At 40.8% G+C, this 20,598-nt stretch overlaps 1 protein-coding gene across 1 annotated transcript in view; it reads right to left on the bottom strand.

The window, feature by feature from the left end:
- LOC100072210 (polyadenylate-binding protein 1-like) overlaps nt 1–20,598 on the bottom strand; it is a 61,442-nt gene that overhangs the window by 28,330 nt on the left and 12,514 nt on the right. The window contains 3 exon segments of the mRNA XM_070257135.1: nt 1,800–1,922; nt 4,567–4,650; nt 5,446–5,570. Coding sequence (XP_070113236.1) covers nt 1,800–1,922; nt 4,567–4,650; nt 5,446–5,570 — 332 coding nt within the window.

The following is a 20,598-nucleotide window of genomic DNA, read 5'->3' as shown; positions in this document are numbered from 1 at the left end:
AACACAAGAAATAAAAGTGGTTCATGTATCCAGAGAGGTAGGATATGATCATTTGGAGAAAATAATGTATCTATCACTTCACTTACTCATTCATAACCAAACAAAGTATAATATTTAACCTACGTATGCAAAAATGCCCTACAAAATGAGATCTCTCTGTAAAATCAGATGCACGAGCCCAACAGAGGTTAATCAGAAAATGCCAAAGTTAGTAGCCAGTGTAGGTGAGGAAAAATAATTTTCCCTCTCCCCTTCTAGGTTCTTGGCTGAGAACCCCCTGTAATAAAAGACAGATTAACAGGAGAAAAACAAGCACAAGTTTAATAACATGTATATCACCTGTATATAGGAGATACCCGGGAAAACTGAGTAACTCCCTGAAATGACCCAAGCCATCACCTTACACACATTTGTCAGGGCTGGCCTGGTGCTGTAGCCGTTAAGTTTGTGCACTTGGCTTTGGGTGGCCCAGGGTTCACAGGTTCAGCTCCTGTGCGCGACCCTACACACCGCTCATCAAGCCATGCAGGGGCAGCATCCCGCATAGAAGAACTAGAATGACTTACAACTAGGATATACAACTATTCAGTGGGGCTTTGGGGAGAAAACAAAAAGAACAATAAAGAATTTTTTCAGAAATGCCATCTTTAGCTGAAGACAAAGGAAAGATGTTGGGGGGAGCAATAATGGGAGGTTACCAGGCAAAGCACGGTAAACAAGGATAACGTTGTTAGGCAGATAACATTGATAAGAGTTTCTAGAAGCTTAATCCTCTTCCTCATTCTGGTATGGAGAGGGAGACCCCTTTACAAATGGAGATTTCCCTTATAAATGTGAATGTCTCTTACAAAAGGGTGATTTCTACAGGTTTTCAGAGCTTCTCAGGCGCCTGTTGTTTCTTAAAAATAACCAACTCAAGGGGCCCCCATGGCCGAGTGGTTAAGTTCGTGTCCTCTGCTGCAGTGGCCCATGGTTTCACTGGTTCGGATCCTGGGTGCAGACATGGCACCACTCATCAGGCCGTGTTGAGGCGGTGTCCCACATGCCACAACTAGAAGGACCTACAACTATGTACTGGGGGGATTTGGGTAGAAAAAAGCAAAAAAAAAAAAAAACCTACTCAAGATAATCCTTAATGCTAAAGAGGCATATTTTGAGGTGGCATATACTGCTCCCCTTCACCAAATATACTGAGTCCTCATGTGTCTGCCTTAGCTGAGAACATGCCTCTTAAGGTCTTGCCTTCACTGAGGCAGTGAGAATGAAAAGTTGTGTTTTCCTAACTTTTTGATCAATGGTCCTAACTCTTTTTGGTCCCAATCTTGGCTTACTACTGACAGCTGAGTTCTTGATCTTACTTTCACTTTGTTTTGAACATGAATCGCTAAGATTACGATCTCTATGCCACTAGTAACTTGATCCTGTTGTAGCAAGAATAGCTTTGGACCATAGTTCAGGCTTGGTTATTCCTGCCCTAACTTCTTAGGAGAAGAGCTCCACAGCTATGCATTTGATGCTAATGACAAAAATATCGAAAGCAATTAAACAGTGTAGGGGAGGAAGACATTTCCTCTTCCCAAATGGGGGTTCGTCTGGCCGGAGAACGAATTAAATTCACATGAGACAGAATAGCAAGAGAAAATTAAACAAAGTTTTATGAGGAACCATGGCCCAGGGCCTCTCTTCCTGAAGGAAGAAAGGGCACCGAAGAAGTGGGGTGCACAGAGTGGTTATATACCCCCAAACAGGGTGTTTCACATGTGATTGAAATGTCCCTCCCACAATAGTCACAAGATTGCCCTGTCGGCACAGTGCTTGACGGACACAGCAGGTAGAGGTCTGCTATCTCCGTGGTGAGCGTAGCAGGAGGCAAGTCGATTGTCTAGACCTGGGCAGTCACAGGTGAGCGCAGCAATCAGTTCCTAGCATAGAAAGATGCTTAATCCTTAAAGAAATGCCAACGTTGGGAGGGGGAGGTAAGTCAGTTACAGGAGATTACCAGACAAGCACAATAAAATGCAGATTTAAGTCCTTGCCTTTGGTATTGATTAAGAGTTTCTAGAGAGGTCACCTCCTTTCTTCTTCCTGGTACAGAGAGGGAGGCACCTTTTACAGATAGAGATTTAACTTACAAATGTAAATGTGTCCTAAGGAAGGGCAAGTTCCATTCCTCAGAGCCTCCTTCCCTGTCCCAGTTTATCAAAAGCAATCAGCCTCAAATAATCCTGAGGCCAAAGAGACATATCTTGGGGTGGCCAATTTCAGGTCCCTACAACAGCAATACTTGAAACTATTCTCTCTTTAAATTTTGGTAGCTTATGAATATATGAGAGAAGAAATCAGTCATTTCCTTCTGTTTTGCTAATATCCATGTAATTCTGGTGGTTGGAGATCTGTATCCAGATTCTCAAGAGTATTATTACTTAATACACGCATTGTAATGGTGACTACAAAATGAAGATGCATTCTTTGAATGTGTCCTTACGTTTGTGTTGATAGTTTTTCTTCTTGTGCCTCATGTTAGGAGGAAAGAAATGTTTATAGCCCCTGTAGTCTTTCACTCTTAAATAAAAGTCTAAATAATGAAAGTTGCTGCAAACAGGTGGAGTTTTACTTTGAAACCACTTCTAAAGGAAGCCACCTACTTTAACTGTTACCCTCATACCCTTGCGAGACGTGAGAAATGTGTGATTAGGGTGCCGCTTTCTCCCAGCATATGACACAGACACACACCAGAATGAAAAGAAAACTGGTTTGTTGAAGCCACAGTAAAAAAATCGTTTACCTCTTTCTTGAGGCATGACTCCTGCTGTAAAGATAAATAAAATAATGGACTCTGTTATAGAAAATAGTACCTTTTTCCAGTCTTGTCACATTTTCTGCTGAGACAGTGTTTTTCCTGCAGTTTTCTTTAATTCAATCCAGTAGAGACTGCTTGCTTGGAGCCATCGTCTATAATTACTATTGAAGAGGACCAAAATTTGCCACCCCAAAATGTGTCTCTTTAACATGACGATTGTTTTAGGCTGATTATTTTTAACAAACGAAAGACTCAGAAAGTTTTTCTTGTTACCTCCCCCTTAACTACCTAAAAGAATTCAGGTAAAATAAACCTGTCTCAGGAAGCGAGCCATCACTTTAGCGTAGCATGAACTATGTGGTGGACAGGGAGGAATCTAGAAAAGCCTGTTTGCTGGGCTCTCCTTTGTCCTTCTGTTTCTATGTGCCAAACAAACAGTTGTTTTCTAAACATTTTCTCCTTTTCCCCTCTCTGTGAATGGCCTTCCTTCACTTTGAAGTCCCTGACTCCCCCCACCTCCAATATCTTGTTTTGTTTTTAACTGAAGATGATGTTTAAGCTGGTGACTTTGGCCATTTTGGCAAGTTACTCAGCTTTCCTGGATTTCTCCCATGTAGGCAGGAGATATACATGTTATTAAACTTTGTTTGATTTTCTCCTGTTAATCTGTCTTATGTCAATTTAATTCTTAGAGCAGCCAGAAGAAGTTAGAAGGATAGAGGAAAATTTCTTCCTCCCTTACACTATATAGGCCATAAGGATTAGAACGAACTTTCCATTATCAGGTAGTAATCTCTTTTCAATGTCTTGAACAAATATTTTATATAACTTTTTCCAAATATATTTAAAATTTTTGGAAGTAATTCAGTTTTCTCCTGAATACGTTATAATGATGCACTTCACATAGCAGAGTGACTGCTATTACATATTAATGTTCTCATTGTGCTTTAGTTATGACCAGATCACTTAAATTATGCTGTACCTCTATATAGAAACTGAAGTGGCAATTACTTTCTTTTTAGGACTGAAAAATATGAAAACTTTGATGTCTCCGAATGTTAATTGCAAAATTCCAATACTGAAGAAACTTTTTATAAATTTCAATCTGGAAATAAAGCCTATGGTTTTTTTAAATTTTTATTGAGTTTATGATAGTTTACAACCTTGTGAAATTTCAGTTGTACATTATTGTTTGTCAGTCGTGTTGTAGGTGCACCCCTTCACCCTTTGTGCCCACCCCCCACCCCCCCCCCCCTTTCCCCTGGTGGCCACTAATCTGTTCTCTTTGACATTGTGGCTTATTCCTATTCACTGATTTCATTCACAAAAGATTCATTGAGCACCTGGACACTGTGGTGGGTTCTGGGTATACAATGGTGCCTTCTTTTTAACTCTATCTATTATTCTCATTAGCTAAATCTTCACTGATGTGGATCAAGGCTGCCCCGGGTAGAGAAGCCCAAGGTGTCCTGGCCTACATGTCGATCTATATGACCAGATTCATATCTAAAGTTATACACCACACAATAACCAGACTCCATCTGCACTGAAATCATTTAACGACTTTTTACATCATCTGTTCTGTCTAGCAAATATAAGTCACGTACCCATGCCTTATAAATTTAGCTCTAACCCTCAACACATTGCAGTTCTTAACTGCCCATGGGTCCTGTCCCCATGCTCTTCCATACTATTCTCTGAATAAAAGAGCACTACTGCCAGACCTTGAGAGTCCAGGAAATCTTTCTTTCGACTCCTTGACTCACCGAGCCCGCATCATTCACCACTTTTCTGAAGACACTTTCACGTAATCTTTCCTTCACTTTCTTTGGAGATGACTTAGTTACTGTCTTTAATTTATATTAGAGGTTATTAACTGTTAAATCTCCAGTTTTCTGCCTTCATATCTCCAAACTTACATGCGTGCTAGCTATGCCTTCTCTTTACTTTGTAACTGTTTAAGCTATTACTTACTGACTCTTCATATTCCAGGTACTGTCTGTCGTAAGTGCTTTTTTCTCAGAACAACTCTGTGAGCTATAGGGAAGGAAAAATATTTTTCCCTCCACTCTTCTGAGTTCTTGGCTGTGACCTCCTGTAATAAGAGACTCATAAGAAAAAAGTAACAGAAGCTTATTAACTTGTATACCTCACGCATAAGTGGGAGATGATGTGGATCAAGGCTGCCCCAGGTAGAGAAGCCCAAGGTGACCTGGCCTATATGCTGATCTATGTGACCTGATGGATTTTATGGTGTGGATTGAGGCTGCCCCAGGGAGAGAAGCCCAGGGCATCCTTGCCTAGATGCCGATCTATATGACCAGATTCATATCTAAAGTTATACGACCACAGAATAACCCGACCCCATGTGCACTGAAACCATTTAATGACTTTTTACATCATCTTTTCTTTTTCCAGTAAAAATAAGTCACGTACCCATGCCTTATGAATTTAGCCCTTCTCTCAACCCATGTTTGCAGCAGCAGCTCTAACTGCCCATGGGTCCTGTCCCAATCCAGCAGCAGCTCTGACTGCCCATGGGTCCTGTCCCCATGCAGCAGAGGCAGCAGCTCTTTACTGCCCATGGGTCCTGTCCCCGTGCTATTCCATACTATTCTCTAAATAAAATAGCACTACTGCCAGACCTTGAGAGTCCAAGAAATCTTTCTTTCGACTCTTCGGCTCGCTGTCCCCACATCAGGAGATACCCAGGAAAACTGAGTAAAAGTCCCTAAGATGGCCCAAGCCATCACCTTAAATATCACCTTCGCTAAAGAAAAAAGAAAAAAAAAGAAAAAGACAAAAGAAAGATGTTGGGGGTGGGGGTGAGGAGGAAGGCGGGTTATGGGAGGTGACCAGGAAAAGCACTGTAAACAAGGGTAGAGGTTTGTTGTGCAGATTTAAGTCAACGCTTTCTCATTGATAAAGATTCTCTTGTGATTGGAGTCATCCTACTCTTCCTGGTACAGAGAGGGAGACACTTATAAATGGAGATTTCCTTTATAAATGTAAATTTCTCTTGAACAAAGTTTTCAGAGCTTCTCCAGTGTCTGCTATTTCGTAAAATAATCAGCTCAAAATAACTCTTATGCCAAAGAGGCATATTTTAACGTGGCGTATTCTGCTACCTTTCAGAGGCATTACCATCATTCCCATTTAACAGACAGAAACTTAAGCACAAAGAAGTTAAGTATTTTACAACTAATTAAAGTCAGAGTAAGGATTTAAACTCAAGCAGTCTGCTGTTTTCCCTTTCTGATCTGTAGATAAAAGGACTTACTCCTTAGTATGAACTCCACATTGAGAGTCCTTCCTCATTTTCACTTCCCACCATTCCTGCACATGTACCCTAAGATCCACGATTACCCAACTACTTACAGTTCCTCAATTCTACTGTTTTATGCCACAGTACCTAGAATGATGGCTGATATTATGATTTATAATAAGAAATATATATTTGGTTTATGTCCCTATTTCTGTCACAGAGCTCCTAAAACACTTTGAATTAACTGTGGAGAGAGCAATAAATGTGTCTTTTGTTGTGTGAATGAAGTAACTTTTGGAAAGCAGCGAAGGATGGGGGCTGGGGGCCAGGGGATTCAACCTTTATGATTAGAGGGTTGGAACTTGCAGCCCCACCTAGGACTTCTGGGGAGGGGACAGAGACTGGTGATTGAGTTTAATCACCAATGGGCAGTGATTTAATCAAGTATACCTATGTAAATGAAGCCTTTATAAAACCCGAAAAGGACTGGGTTTGGAGAGCCTCCACTTTGAAAAGCTTCGGATTGGAGATTTGGGGAGAGTGGTGCGCCTTCATAGGGCATGGAAGCTCTGTCCCCTTTCCCCATACCTTGCTGTAGGCATCTTTTTCATCTGGCTGTTCCTGAGTTATATATCCTTTTATATAAACTGGTAATCTAGTAAGTAAAATGTTTTTCTGGGTTCTTTGAGTTGCTGTAGCAAGTTAATAGAACTCGAGGAGGGGGTCGTTGGAACCTCTAATCTATAGCTGGTAGGTCAGAAGCCCAGGTGACAAGCTGGCCTTGAGCACTTGGCGTCTGAAGTTGGGGTGGGGGTGGGGATGCTGTGAGGGGGGCAGTTTTGTAGGACTGAGCCCTTAACTTGTGGGATCTGACGATCTCTAGGTAGATAGTGTCAGAATTGAGTTGAATTGTAGGACACCCAGCTGGTGTCCGAGAATTGCTTGGTGTGTTGAAAAACCTCTACACGTAATTGTGTGCAGAATTGTGTAATTGGCGTCAGAGAAGTGGGATTTGCTAGAATGGCCTTGGCTTGCAGAAGCTTGTGATTTGGGAGGAAATAAGATGAAAGGGTGAGGAGGGAGGGACCTTTGGTTCCTGGGTGGCCGGGTTGCCACGTGGTCACCCTTGGTAAGGAGCAGCAGCTGTGCTTCTATCAGTTACTAAAGATAACAATTACCAGTGGAATTTAGGGATTGATCCAGCTCCAAGGGAGGTAGTTCTCTCATGTATAAGGAAATGCAAACTAATAAGAAAAAGAGGAAATATACAATCCCTTAGTTGTTGTTCTGTAATAGCTAAAAGGAAATTAAGTGAGTGCTGGGTAGGACCTTGATTCTAGATCAAACTCAGATTTCAGTGAGTCTGAGCTTGGGCCACTAGCATCAGAGCTGCTGCCCTAGGTAAAAATTGTGCAGGGACAACAGAGCCTCTAAGTCCTCTGGTCACCAAGAAGGTAAGTCAGTGTGGGCAAAGAGCAAAACCAAGAAAACATTGAAATCAGGGTAAAGCGTGAAGGAATTATTTCATTTCGTGGATCAGTATCGTGAGCTTTCTGAGGAGCCTTACTAAAATGGATTATGAGAGTAAGCAAGTTAGGAGCTGTGTCTATGGTTTTGAATGCCGGAGAGTGGAAGAACATGTTTGGGTTAATAGAGGATTCACAGCTCACTATGGAACAATCACAGATAGCTATAGGTGATCCACACACAAAGCAGGTTATTCCCAAAGGAACAGCCAGCCTGGTGGACTGGATAAAAGCCACTGTAAGGTCTGTTTACCTTGAGAAAGGGGACTGCCCAACTCCCCCTATAAATTAGAAGTGGAACACCCCAGATGAAGTAGCTGACATGTTTCGTATGCAAGACATGTGGGACTGGCTTTATGGTGACTGGGATATTCGTCCACTGAATATGCCCGTTACCCAGGTCATGGTAAATGCTGTGGTTAAGGGGGCCCCTTTCACATGGGCACCCCATATAACCCAGCTGCTGCAAAACCAAAAAATGGTTTGGGAAGCCTTTTTGAATTTGCTATCTGGGCTTCCCCTCATGGGCCTTACAGATACTAATAAAAACATTAGGTTAATTAGCAAGAGACTGAGGGATGAGTCAAGGGACTCTTCCCAACAAGGTGGGAATTTTTATAAAGTTATTAAGAAATAAGGTGACTAAAGCAAATTTTTTTTAATTTTTTTTTAAGATTTTATTTTTTTCCTTTTTCTCCCCAAAGCCCCCTGGTACATAGTTGTATATTCTTCATTGTGGGTCCTTCTAGTTGTGGCATGTGGGACGCTGCCTCAGCGTGGTTTGATGAAAGGTGCCATGTCCGCGCCCAGGATTCGAACCAACGAAACACTGGGCCGCCTGCAGCGGAGCGCGTGAACTTAACCACTTGGCCACGGGGCCAGCCCCTAAAGCAAATTTTGGTAGGAGTGAAACAAAGGAAACAGGAAGGGGAGAGTCACTAGACTCCTCCCAGCAAGGAGGAAATCTTTAACTGGTTATTAAGAAATGGAGTGAATAAAATGGACATTGATGGGGTTAAAACAAAGGTTTTAATATAACACTACCAAAGGTTGGGGGGCCAAAGAGACCCCCTATTAGTCCCCCAACATTAACGGGCCCCAAACAAATTTGCTCTATTTACCCAGTTTGGAGAAATTTGAAAAACTGGAAGGTAGATATTACTATGAAAAACCTGATCAGCAATGCTTAGGGCAGTGGTCACACAGATTAGTTAAGATACAGGTTGACTAAAGGGCCAGGGTCTCTTGGCTCAACCCCTCACTGGGGATCCAAAGCCTTTTGCAAGAGAGTGGGTAAAATGGTTAGGGGCTGGAGAAGAAAACTTTCTAGACCTTGATACAGGAGTCCCATGAACTGTGGTACCAAAACCCATCGTTGAAACCCTGACTCGGGCTACAGTTAAGTTGAGAGGGTGTAAAAATGTAATGATTGATAGGATTATGAAAGTTGGAATGTTCAAGCTGGTATTATGTCAAGAAGTTTTGTCAGCTTTACCTGAATGTTTTATGGGAATGGAGATGATGTCTGGCTGGGGAACACTTTTCTTACCTAGTATTGTAAAACCAAAATCTGTGGATAAAGTCCTAACAGAGGCTACAGGTACAGTATGTACGGGTTGATGGAATTAAGGTAAAAGTTGGTAGGAGAATTGATATGTTTGAACAGGCTTTAGATGAAGTGATTATGTCTCTTTTACTTGATTGTATTATGAGGCTCGGTATTGTATCTGACTGGGGAGCGTTACCCCTTCCTAGTATTGTAAAACAGAAGGCATGTAAATCTGGCAATATTAATTGGACATGCTAAATGGGAACCAGTAAGATTTCCTGAGCCCACACAGTGTAGAATAGAAGCTGAAGTGCTGCTAGGGACAAATTCTCTGATAGCCCTATTTATGTAGAGCAGAGACGGGCTTAGGGCAAAAACCTGTGAGCACCACCCAGCGGTGACTACTGGGACTTTGGATTAGAGAATTTCCATTTGAGGGATATTTACTACCTTGCTATTAGACATTATTAACTGGAGCTAACCTGATGGGTGAAGGACATAAAATTATCTTAAAACTTGAAATATCCAGTATGTCTAGGATGATGTCAGAGAAATGCTGTAATGGGATGGCAGTGCCCAGAAGAGTTCTACAATATGAAAAGGGTTTTATACAGGATGTTGTTATTGGGAGACTGCAAGGAGGAGATAACTCACAAGCAGGGAGGCTCTTTTCCCTAGGACTGTCTCTGGAACCGTGTGAGGAACTGCTGGATTCTGTTGTCTCTTGGACAGTCCCCTATAATGAGCCCTCACCTGATTGACAATGAGCTGCTTGGTTTGTGGACATCAGTTCCAGGGTGAATGGACAATATCCTGTTGGGAAGGCCACCATTCTGAAAGAAGAAGGTAAAAACATCAGCATGGTGTGCTGAATTGCCTGCTGTTTTCCTAGTGGTGCTGGAAGAATTGAACAGTGGTAAAATTTCCCATGTTTGGGTTTTTATTGACTTCTCCAGTCCCCACAGGATAGATTTCTCTGTTTTTCTGGTGGATCAGGGGAAGAGCGGGTGGGGAAGGATGCTGGTATGACTGTGTAATTCTTGTCAAGGGAGGGTACTCGTATAATGACTATACTTTTTTATTCTTTCTATCCCACATCACCTCAACTTTTTCTTTTTTCCTACTTGGTGCAGTGATCACAGGACCAGGGCTGCAACTACAAAGGCTGGAGACAGGGATGATTCCTAAGCAAGGAACTGTAACCTTGTTTTTAACCTTTATGTCACAATTCCTGAGACCCCGATGGGGCAGGATATGCCTTTACTCCATCTGGCAAAATTGGGGCTAACAGTGAATGCAGCTATATTGCCTGGTGGTAAAGAGAGTCCACTAGTTCTGCAGCTTGTAACCTTACCCTATATGAATGAGAGTGGGTCGAGGGAGAGGCATTTGCTTGACTATTATTGCTGCCTGCAATTTAGACCAACGCTGTGGCCCAACCTAATGTCCCTTCCAAAGGTGGAAAAGTTTGGGTATAAATGGAGAGAAGAAAAAATAGTAGCTGTGGGTAAAGGAATGAATAAATTGTTTATGTAATGAGGAAAATTACAATATTACATTAACACCTTGAAAGAGGTTCAGAGGAAGAGATGATATTGTCTCTTAGGTCAGTTTTACCAGATGCTTGAAAGGGTGAAGCCATATATTGCTGACACCACTCCTGCTTTTGGTACAAGATTGAATGGAAGCCTACAAACCTGAGTGGCTTCCCCTGGGAGATAACTTCATGTGATATGGTAATGGACTGGATAGTTACTAATGACTGAATGAGATTCTAGTAATGTGCCAGTATCTTTTAAGATTATTTTGCTATGAGGGATCCCTGTTTGAGGAACAGGGGATGGAGTGTGATTGTGTTTCATAATCGGAAACACATATTTGATCTTAGTCCCCTTTTCTGATACAGCTCCTAAACTCTGGGAATTAACTGTGATGAGAACAATAAAGGTGTCTCTCGTTGTGTTAATGTAGTGAATTTAGGAAAGCATCTGAAGATGAAGGTTAGATGCCAGGGGAACCAACCTTGTGATTAGAGGGTTGGGACTTTTAGCCTCACCCAAGACCTCTGGGAAGGGGAGCGGAGCTGGAGATTGAATTCAGTCACCAAAGGTCAATAATTTAATTGACATGCCAATGTAATGAAACCTCCATAAAAGACCAAAAGGACAGAGTTCGGAGAGCTTCCAGGTTCATGAACACATGGCGGTTTAGGGAGAGTGGTGTGTTTGGAGAGGGTGTGGGAGCTCCTGGCCATTTCTTCATAGCTTGCCCTATGCATCTCTTCCATCTGGCTGTTCTGAGTTATATCCTCTTATAATAAACCAGTAAACTGGTAAGTAAAATGTTTTTCTGAGCTGCTCCAGCAAATTAAACTCAAGGAAGGGGTTGTTGGAACCTCTGATCTGTAATTGGTCAGTCAGAAGCCCTGGTGACAATCTGGACTTGTGATTGGCTTCTGAAGTGGCAGGGGTCGGGAGGCAGTCTTGTAGGACTGAACCCTTAACCTGTGGGATCTGATGCTTTCTCGAGGCGGATGGTGTCAGAATTGAGTTGAATGTCGGATGCCCAGCTGGTCTCCAAGAATTGCTTGATGTGGGGAAAATTTTCCACATGTTGGAATTGGGTACAGAATTATAAGCCCTAACTCCAATTCACTTTTTAAAATACTTTTTAAAATTTTTTGAGCACTTTTAAATTTACAAAAAAAAAAATTGCAACTATGGTACGGAGAGTTCTCTTAAAACCCGTACCCAGTTTCCCTGTAATTAACAACCAACATTAGCAATTGTATATTTCTAACAATTGATTAGCCAATATTGTATACATTATTAACTAAAGTGCATACTTTCTTCAGATTTTTATACTTTTTACCTAATGCTGTTTTTTTTTGTTCTTTGATCCCACTCAGGATACCACATTACATTTAGTTGTCATGTCCCCTTAGACTCCTCTTGACTTTTGACCGTTCCTTAGACTTTCCCTGTGTTTGATCTTGACAATTTGGAGGAGTGCTGATCAGGTAATTTTTAGAATATCCTTCAATTAGGATTTCTATGATAATTTTCCTCATGATGACTGGCCTTATAAGTTCTAGGGAGGAAGACCACAGAAGTGAAAAAAGTATAAGTGGTAAAAATTACTTTAAAAAACAACAATTTAAAGCCTCTGGAAATTGATCTAAGAGCTTACAGCAAATGAAATAACATTTCTTGAAGAGAATATGCTCAAACTCAGTAAAAACAGTAACGGCATTTCATCACGTCATCTCAAGGGTGCATGATATCAACATGACGTATCACTGTTGATGTTAACCTTGATCACCAATCCAATATTACTTTTTGAGAATGTATCTCAGTGTGAGTCTTTTTGTATTTATCCTGCTTGGACTTTGTTGAGCTTCTTGGATGTATAGATTAAAGTTTGTCATCAAATTTTGGAAGCCTTCAGTCATTATTTCTTTGAACATATTTTTTTACTCCTTTTGTTCCCTCCTGGAACTCACATTTTGTGTATGTTGATTTACTTAATGGTTTTCCACATTTCTCTGAGGCTCTGTTCATTATTCTTATTCTTTTTTCTCTGTTCTTTCATAAAGTAGCTGGCCTATCGTTTAGCTTGTTACCATGATATTACTGTTCTCCTCTTGACTGCTTACCACCAAAATTTCCATTCTGAGAGTGACCTTAGGCTTGAGTCTCCTCTCCCCTAAAAGTCAGTTGCTTTTAGGAGAGCTTCTGTGCTCTCCATTCTTAAGACTTTTCCCTGTCTCTGAAAAATCTCTGATCCATGGCTATGGATTTGGGATGTGAACATGCTTTCAGAGCATGGATTTGAGTATGGGAGGTAACTCTGGACTTCTCAGCTGGCCTCTCTTGGTATGAATCTCCACCTTATGAATGACGTGAGGTGAGGGCAGTCAGGGCCCCAGTATTATCAGTGTGCCGTACTTGAAGTAGACCCTGCATGCTATGAGTGGGGATTGGGTGGAGCAATGAAGCCCCAACCTTTTGACTTCATTTGCCTGGACTTTAGCATCATCAACACAAGGGAAGTGAGAAACCTTGGCACCTTGCTCCTCCCTTGAAGATATTGTAACCTTCAAATTGGTAGCTTGGGGTAGAGGAGTTCTGCGCTCTTAGCTGCACCCTCCTGGAGTGGAATTTACATCACAGTGAGCTGGGAGAGAGTAGGATGAGAGTGGATTATAGTTCAAATTCCCACAGCCGTTACTGTTTTTACTGAGTTTGAGCATATTCTCTTCAAGAAATGTTATTTCATTTGCTGTAAGCTCTTAGATCAATTTCCAGAGGCTTTAAATTGTTGTTTTTTAAAGTAATTTTTACCACTTATACTTTTTTCACTAGGAAGTAGGTCCACAGAGCTCTTCACACTGCCATTCTGGAGGTGGAACTCTGGCTGAAATTTATTTATTTATTTATTTTGAGGAAGATTAGCCCTGAGCTAACTGCTGCCAATCCTCCTCTTTTTGCTGAGGAAGTCTGGCCCCTGAGCTAACATCCGTGCCCGTCTTCCTCTACTTTATATGTGGGATGCCTACCACAGCATGACTTGCCAAGCAGTGCCATGTCCACACCCGGGATCCTAACCAGCGAACCCTGGGCCGCCGAAGCGGAACGTGCGCACTTAACCGCTGCACCATTAGGCCAGCCCCTGGCTGAAATTTAATTGACTTCCTCCCCCACTGGAAAATTCAGTTTGGGTACCTACATATAAATTGAACTAGATCCTGCATAAATTGACAGCCATTACCCAAACTTCCAATTATTTTATTTTCCTTCTGTATTAGTCAGCCCATGCTGCCATAACAATACTACAGACTGGGCTGCTTAAACAACAAAATAATTTTCTCACAGTTCTAGAGGCTGGAACTCTTAAGATCAAATTGCTGGCAGGGTTGGTCTCTGGTTAGGCCTCTCCTTGACTTACAGATGGCTGTCTTCTCTATGTGTCCTCACATGGCCTTTCCCTCTGTGTGCATACGTTCTTGGTGTCTCTTCCTCTTATAAGGACCCCAGTCTTGTTGGATTAGAGTCCCATCCTTATGGACCCATTTAACCTTAATTACCTCCCTAAAGGCCTTTTCTCCAAATACAGTCACATTGAGGGGTTGGAGCTTCAACCTATGAATTTTGAGGGGACAGTTCAGTCCATATTATTTTCAGTATCTGGATACAGCCTTCTGAACTAACATTTCCAATCTTTCTCCATCATGCCTGACTTACCCAAGAACTAAATCTTGACTACTCAGATCCCTGTCAGGACTCAGGTTAGGTTTCTCCGTAACTGGCCTTTTCTCCCAGTATCTGAACAAACTCTGAGATACAGTCTGACAATCTGATATATACCTCAAAAGATTCATCATGACAAAACATCATTCACAGGCCAGATTTCTCTCTGGATGAGCTGTTCCCTGGGCCACTTATGAAATCTGGTGAAATGCTCAGGTCATGCTTGTCCTTATATGAGACGTAACCGTGACAGTGGATAACATCACCAAGAGCATAGACGTCTTAGGTTCAGGAAGTTCAACAAGCAGTGATGTATGGTTGAAAGATTTCCATCCACCCACCTCTTGGAATTTGCTGGAGTAGATACCCTCAGGATTCAACTAATGGGTTTTTATTTTACTACAATCTTTTATATTAATATTTCTGTTGGGGATCCCCAAGTCTGCCCCTAGTTTTGATGATTTGTTAGATGGACTTGCAGGACTTGTCATGTAGTACTCACAGCTAAGATTTATTATAGTGAAAATGTACAAAGAAGAGTCAGCACAGGAAAAACGTGCATGGGAAAAGTTCCAGAGAAAACCAGGTGAAGTTTCCAAAAGTGCTCTCCCAGTGGAGTCGCAAAGGGTGTGCATAATTCTCCTGGTATCAAAATGTTACAAAATACATGAATTACTGTCTACCAAGGAAGTTTATTAGAGTCTCTGTGCTCAAAGTTCTTATTGGTGGCTGGCCATATGGGGGACCTTCTGTCTACTAAGTACCAAAATTCCAGACTCCGAGAAAGAAAGCAGGTATAGTATAGACCCCCTTAACTATACAAAAAGTTTAGCCATTGTGAGCCACCCTTTTCATTTAGGGAAAGTTTTATTTTAGTGTTGGAAAGTGTTTATCATTCAGGTTCCCAGATGCCAGCCAAGGGCCAACCTTGCAAGCAGGCCTTTCTGAGGATCAGTCTCGGGCCTGCTATGTTAACTCTTTCCTGAACAACATCCTTTTATATTTCAGGCATCACTCTTTTAAGATGCCTGATCTCCCAGGACTCTGAAACAATTGATCTTTGCTACCAACTCTCAACAAATTTATTAACTGATTTTGAAAAGAGTCCTCAAGACGCTGCTTCCCTCCACTCAGGAGGTTTATGATTGCCACGGAGTTGCTCAGCAGCAAATGATACTCATTCACCTTAATGCAAAGGAGGGACTGACAGTATTGAACTTTACCTGAGCTCTGTGTTTCTGAAAAACAATGAAGGTCAAGCAATCCCTCCACCCTTTGTGTTTTGGGAAACTGTTTACTGCAGACAACCACCCTTCCTCATAAGACTTAGAGAAGACTTGCTGTCCATTCTTTCTCATGACTCAAAAGACTCATGGATGACCCCTTGTTTACCTGTGACAAGGCCAAATACATCTGTCTGTTCTTGCCTGAACCTGCTAACAAGGCCAGACACAAACCCTTGAACTCCTCATTCTTTGTCTTCTGCATGATTAGCTGAAATTAGAACTGTTCCCTAAAACTAGCTAGTCAGAGATAATCATTTCCTGTTTAGTGACTGAATAAAACTGCTTGATTGCCAAACAGTTCCAACCGTAAATCACCCCACTTATAACTTGTCGACTTGTCTCTATAAAAGTCTAAGGCCAAAAAAAACTCTGATCTTTGGATCTGGAATGCTCTCTCTATTGCTAGAGTCTTCATGAAATCAATTTTCTTACTCGTTTGTTTTTTGGCTTTAACAACCCGATAGAACAGAGAAACCAAATTAGAGTCAGGATGTGTGGTCAGGAACATTTTGTTGAAGAAGGAGATATAGGCTATATTAGCCCAAAAGAGAAATCCTTGCATCCTTCATTTTGATTGTGTTACAGGTCTATATTATTTGAAGTTCAGAGTTCAGAATTATGTTATCTGAAGAAAACAGGGCTACAAATATATATATTTTTTACCCATAATCTTCTCAAACATGTTTTTAAACTTTTGAAAGCTATTGTCTAAAAAACTGGAGGTAGTATGTGTCGAAATGAGACCTAATGTTTTTGTTGATTTTTCACAATTTCAGATGTGTACTTTCCAGCTGCTTATTTTGGGACTTTTAAGCCCCCTAGCTCTCAACTTTTTGTACTGGAAATTGCTTATTTCTTGGCTATTACTTTTAATCATCTTTTTCTCTTTCTTTAGAAAACTTGAATTCACTTAGATTATACGTATTTCAATGTTTCTTTTTTTCAGTGACCTGTATTTATTAGTTACTTACGGTGAAACTCATGTACAAAACTATCTAAATGTCAAAAGGCACACACCAGAGTGAGCCCTAGGGAGGAAAATAATCTGAAGAATTACTGTAAATCTTAGCCTTAGCTGCACTCCTAGGGTGAAGGCATTGAAGCAAGAAAATCAAGCCCAGATCATACTAGCCTGGGAGTAAATATAGTTCACAGCAACAGTCTCAATACAGACGTTGTTGCTTTGCCCCCCTGGCTCTGTAGAACTCCAGGCTCCTTCAAATGCCTGTTCAAATAGATCTGGGAGTTTTCAGAGGGTATCTTACATGCATTCCTTGAACCAGACCTGACCATTGGCCATTTTTCTTCTTTCTTGTTCTGGAGTGCTGTGAGGCTATCTCCTGTTGCTGCCAACACCAAAAATTGCAACAACACTGCTGATGACCACTGAAGGCACACATCACTGCTCTTGATATGTGTTGACTTTCTTGCTGGGTCTGACAATGCCCAATATTGACGGCACTGGTGCTTTGATTTTACTGTTAAAACTGCTGGCAAAAATACTGTGCACAATTTGCAGCTTCTTCCTATATGAATTCATTTTTTTTTCTGTTTACTTATTTAGGTAGCACACTTACCCTTCCCTAGGAATTAGACATGAGTTCAAGATGGAAAGGAGAGCAATTTGAGTGAAAAGTATAGTCTGCCATGCTCGCTCTTCTCCTTTCTTCCAGTAAAAATTATGGTTTTGTTCAGGTATTGGCAAAGATCCCTGATTTCAAAGAAGGAGGACCCAGTTCCTGGCCTAGAGGTGGTAATGTGATATGAAAAGCTTATTTCCAATTTTATGGAAAATACTTTGCTTGATTCCTAGTTAAAAAAGACAAATATGTGAAGAAATCTCCCTTTGTGCACCTTCCTCCTCCTTTCCCTGCTATGAAGGCTGGCGTAAGGATTTCATGCTTGTAGTGGCAGTGGCAATCTTGCAATCATGAGAAGGTCAAGAGAATCTCTTATCTGCTGATTTAGGACCTCCACATCATTAACACATGAATAAATCCTGAAAAAAGTGAATAATTGTAAAGTGTCAACCTTTTACAGTAAATGTAAATATAGTAAATGCTACTTACTACTATTATTATTATATGGAAAGTAGAATCCTATAAAAATACCCATGTTGTGATGCATACCTTAATGTAAGATGGTCATTTAAAAACTAGATACCAGTGTACTTTGTCAAAAGATAGACAAAGCCAGCCATGAGTTAAAGTGGTGAAAACAGATTTTATTCTCTCACTACTGTTAGTAGAGGAAAGAGCTGAGCTCCATTCTTATTCGTGCAAAGGTGATTGGGTGCTTTAAAGGGAGAATAAGGACCAGAGGAGCCAGGGCATCAGGGAAGTGAAAAATTGTAAAGGATTGCTCAACGTAAATGGATTAGGCTAGCTGTGCCTACTGCCTGGCAATTACCTGTTAGGGTTCTATCCTCCCACAGCTACTAGGAGAGGAAGGCCCTATCCTTCCTGATGATTATATTTGAAAGGAATGGCTTTCAGATCCTTAAGAAAGACACTCCAGAGTTGTATTTGTAGAAGATAACATATACGTCTCCAGGGGCAAAGGAAGGATTCATAATTGTAAGCCCTTCTCCTAAATGCCCTAAGAAACGGGGGGTCTGAGATCAATTGTTAGGTGTAGACTAGAACAAATTCTTTTGACTACCTTTAGCTTTTGCAGACGGGAACTCACAAGGTGGTTGGGTCATTCCAGGAACAGAGCCTGAGGCTGCTAGAAGCCACTGTAAAGTTTGGCCATGTCTCTTAGTGCAGGGGTTTGTGCAGAAGTCCTTCTGCGCCCAGAGTACTTCAATTAGCAGTTGAGGTATTGCTCATATAGAGGAGTTCCTGACTGCCCGGAATAAGAACAACAGCAATCTCAGCACCTCAGTGCTTCTATGATTGCTCTGTAGCACTTTCTTGAGAATGACTTCTCTGCTCTTTTCTACATGCCTTTGGTTTAAAAAAAATCTTGTATTCATTTGGAAGCAACAAGACGTATTTTGGTATATGTGTTAATTTTGTTGTGGTAATAATCTCCAGATCTCCGTGATGTAAACCAAATGTTTACATCAGGCTGACTTTATGTGTCATGTGTGGGTTTGCTGTGGCTCTACTTCTCATGACTTTTCATTCAGGTCTGAGGCTGAAGAAACAGTCTGTATTTATGACATGTTGTTCTCAAGGCAGAGGGAAAGGATAGTCAGAATTCTCAGTAGCTCTTCAAGCTTCTCAGATGTAGTACACCTCACATTTGCTCACATTCTTTTGGCCAGAACAAGTCCTGTGGTTAAGCGCAATAGGATGAGGAAGTATACTCCTCCCACAGAGGGTGCTGCACGTCACAAGACAGTGCGTGAGGATGTGCAGTCCTCTGATAGGAAAGGGGGAAGAAATGATTGGAGGCCCTAGTGCAATTTTTTACGGTATACATGGTTAAAACATCTAGCTATGCAACTGGAATTTTTTGTTTGCACTGAGATAAATTATATATAACATATATATTAATCTGTGTATATATATATAATTGGAGTATATGTAACACATATATATACATACACAATTGAGTATATATAATATATATACACACACATATGTATAACAGATTATATAGAAATATGCTATTGAGATAATTTTAAGGCCTAATAAAAGCTTTCCTTACCTCTTCCAATTTACCCATCCTTAAATTCAGACTTCTCCATGAAGTTTTACTTAATCACTCCAAATATAGTGACCTCTCTTTGTTTAAATTCCTAATGCATTTGTTACCAGTTCCACAGTATTTAGCACTTGATTACATTTGTTTTACGTTTTCCTCTGTTTTTTTCATTTGTTTGTTTGTTTTTTTTTTTTGTGAGGAAGATTGACCCTGTGCTAGCATCTGTTGCCTGTCTTCCTCTTTTTGCTTGAGGAAGATTGTTGCTCAGCTAATAGCTGTGCTAATCTTCCTCTGTTTTATGGGGGATGTCACCACAGTGTGGCTTGATGAGCAGTGTGTATGTCTGTGCCCGGGATCCGAACCTGTGAACCCTGGACCACCAAAGTGGAACACGCGAACTCAACCACTATGCCACTGGGCTGGCCTCTGTTCTCCTGTTTTCTGTGTAAGAATTTTTCCCCAAGAAAATTTTAAACTTTTGTCCCTGCACAGTATCACATATATAATAGATTTTTCAGTAAATTCTAGTTGACTTAGGTTTGTGAAAAGTTACAAGTAGCATAATAATGAGTAGGTTTATACAGTTTATCTGTTTGGTCAAGTAGAGGTACTTTTCTGTTAAAATCTTTAGCGAAGTTAACAATGTATGAAGACTTATTACTCACTGACACGTTAGCATAAATCTGGATCCTGTCCAATCTGTAGAAAAAAATAAAAAGACAAGAGAGAACATGAGGACTTCAACCTCTAAAGTATTTTTTTTCAGTAAGATTTCTGCATGTAGTTTGACAATTAGATATTTTCTACACACAAAAATGTTAGTGAGTTTAAAGCTAAACATGGTATTTTGTGTGAATTTTACTCCATTACATAGCAATATCACCTGGAAAAAAAGGTCAACATGTTGACTGATAATTCCCCCATAAACTCAGAGTAATAATATTAACAACATAAGCCGACTTTTTACCCTGACCGTTTAGAAATACCTTCACCCACTTTGCTCACCTGAACCTCCAAGAAATACCATAAGGATTTTGATGCTGTATTAAAGAAGTTAATCACATGAATATACTTTGTATTGATGTTGCATGGGTGGTAGAAATTTGATTGTGTCTATTGTTTAAATTTTCCAATAATTTCTTACATATGCAAGGTTTAAAGAGAATGAGGTATTTCTTCAAAAATCATCAGCTGTTTTATAAAAAGAAGTCAAGGAATAGGAGGGCATGGATTGAGATGATGAAAACGTTGGAAGTGGTGGTCTATGTC

Source organism: Equus caballus, chromosome X (assembly GCF_041296265.1).
Source record: "Equus caballus isolate H_3958 breed thoroughbred chromosome X, TB-T2T, whole genome shotgun sequence".
Taxonomy (NCBI): domain Eukaryota; kingdom Metazoa; phylum Chordata; class Mammalia; order Perissodactyla; family Equidae; genus Equus; species Equus caballus.
Note: the sequence above shows the minus strand (reverse complement) of the source record. Positions and strands in the feature narration are given on the sequence as shown.